The sequence below is a fragment of the Otolemur garnettii genome, unplaced genomic scaffold (assembly GCF_000181295.1).
Source record: "Otolemur garnettii isolate 467f Iridium unplaced genomic scaffold, OtoGar3 scaffold00430, whole genome shotgun sequence".
Taxonomy (NCBI): Eukaryota; Metazoa; Chordata; class Mammalia; order Primates; family Galagidae; genus Otolemur; species Otolemur garnettii.
Window position 1 is genome coordinate 5,063 of NW_003852825.1, and position 1,165 is coordinate 6,227.

At 47.0% G+C, this 1,165-nt stretch overlaps 1 protein-coding gene across 1 annotated transcript in view; it reads right to left on the reverse strand.

Annotated features, from left to right (window-relative positions):
- Positions 1–510: 510 nt before the first annotated feature.
- The window catches only part of LOC100949552 (actin-related protein T2-like), a 1,236-nt gene continuing 581 nt past the window's right edge, over positions 511–1,165 (reverse strand). The window contains exon 2 of the mRNA XM_003803699.2: positions 511–1,165. Coding sequence (XP_003803747.1) covers positions 522–1,165 — 644 coding nt within the window. The 3' untranslated portion in view covers positions 511–521.

Genomic DNA, 1,165 nt, shown 5'->3' on the forward strand with positions numbered 1-1,165 from the left:
GGTCCAAATGAGAGCAAGGACCTTGAGCTTAGAAGAACCTTAAGAAAAGGTTGCCTCTGTGCTCACCTCCTCTCTCCATTCTATTTGGCTTTTTGATTACATGAACAGGAGAGCACGAACCTGATTGTTCTTACAAAAGGTCAACCCAGTGAAAGTGTTGTTGAACTCTAAGAATGGTCTACCCTTCCTGCTTCTACTTCATTTCTTTCCACTTCTTTTACTTACATTGGTGAATCTGTCTCATGGGTACTGGGAGACGGAACCACTTAACACACTAATTCTGAGAAACCTCTCCCAGTCAAGCTTGATTAAGGAGAAAACCACTTAAGAGGCCCATAGAACAAGAAGAGAGGCATACATTCACTTAAATATTGGTAACCTGAGTCCTAAATTCTAGTATTACCAAGAATAAACAGAAATCTGCAATGGCACAACCCTTTTATTGAACATCACGCTGAAGGCCAAGAGACCCCACAACTTCCCACTGGTACTCCTGCAATCTGACTGTGCTCAGGGAATCTTTAAAAACATCTTCTCTGAACTACAGATGCCCCAAACTCCTTGAAATCTTCAGAAGTGACCCACATCTGCTTGAAAGTGTTCAGAGAGGTTATTATGGATGCACCAATCCATGCAGAGAACCATCTATCAGGAGAAGCCGTGATCTTGATGGGGGTCTCTTTGGAAGCCAGCTGTTCCAGTTCTTTCACGAGCCTTTCCTCCAGGCCAGGAAAGAGAGTGGTGCCCCCGCACAGTACGATCTCTGCAAAAAGGCTCTTCTGAATGTCAGCGTCACATTTCACGATGCTGCTGGAGACCATTTTCGGGAGTCCTGGATTGTGGATGCCTAGCTGGTCAGGTGCAAAGAGAACCTCTGGTACCTGGTGTAGCTGGTGCCCAAGGTGGATGACATTCCCATCTGGAAGTCTGTATTCTCGCAAGACTTCCTCAGGCTTCTTGCATAGCTCTTTCTCTGGCTCCAGCGCAATGTAGCACAGCGTCTCTTTAATGTCGTTCACCAAGGCCTTGTTGAATATGCAAGAAAAAGTACACCCTCTAGCAAAGAGGAGCCGGGTGAGGTGCTCTGTGATGTCCCTCCCTGCCACATAGAGCTTGGTGACTGCATGAGGCAGGGCGTAACCCTCATAGATGGGGACGGTGCAGG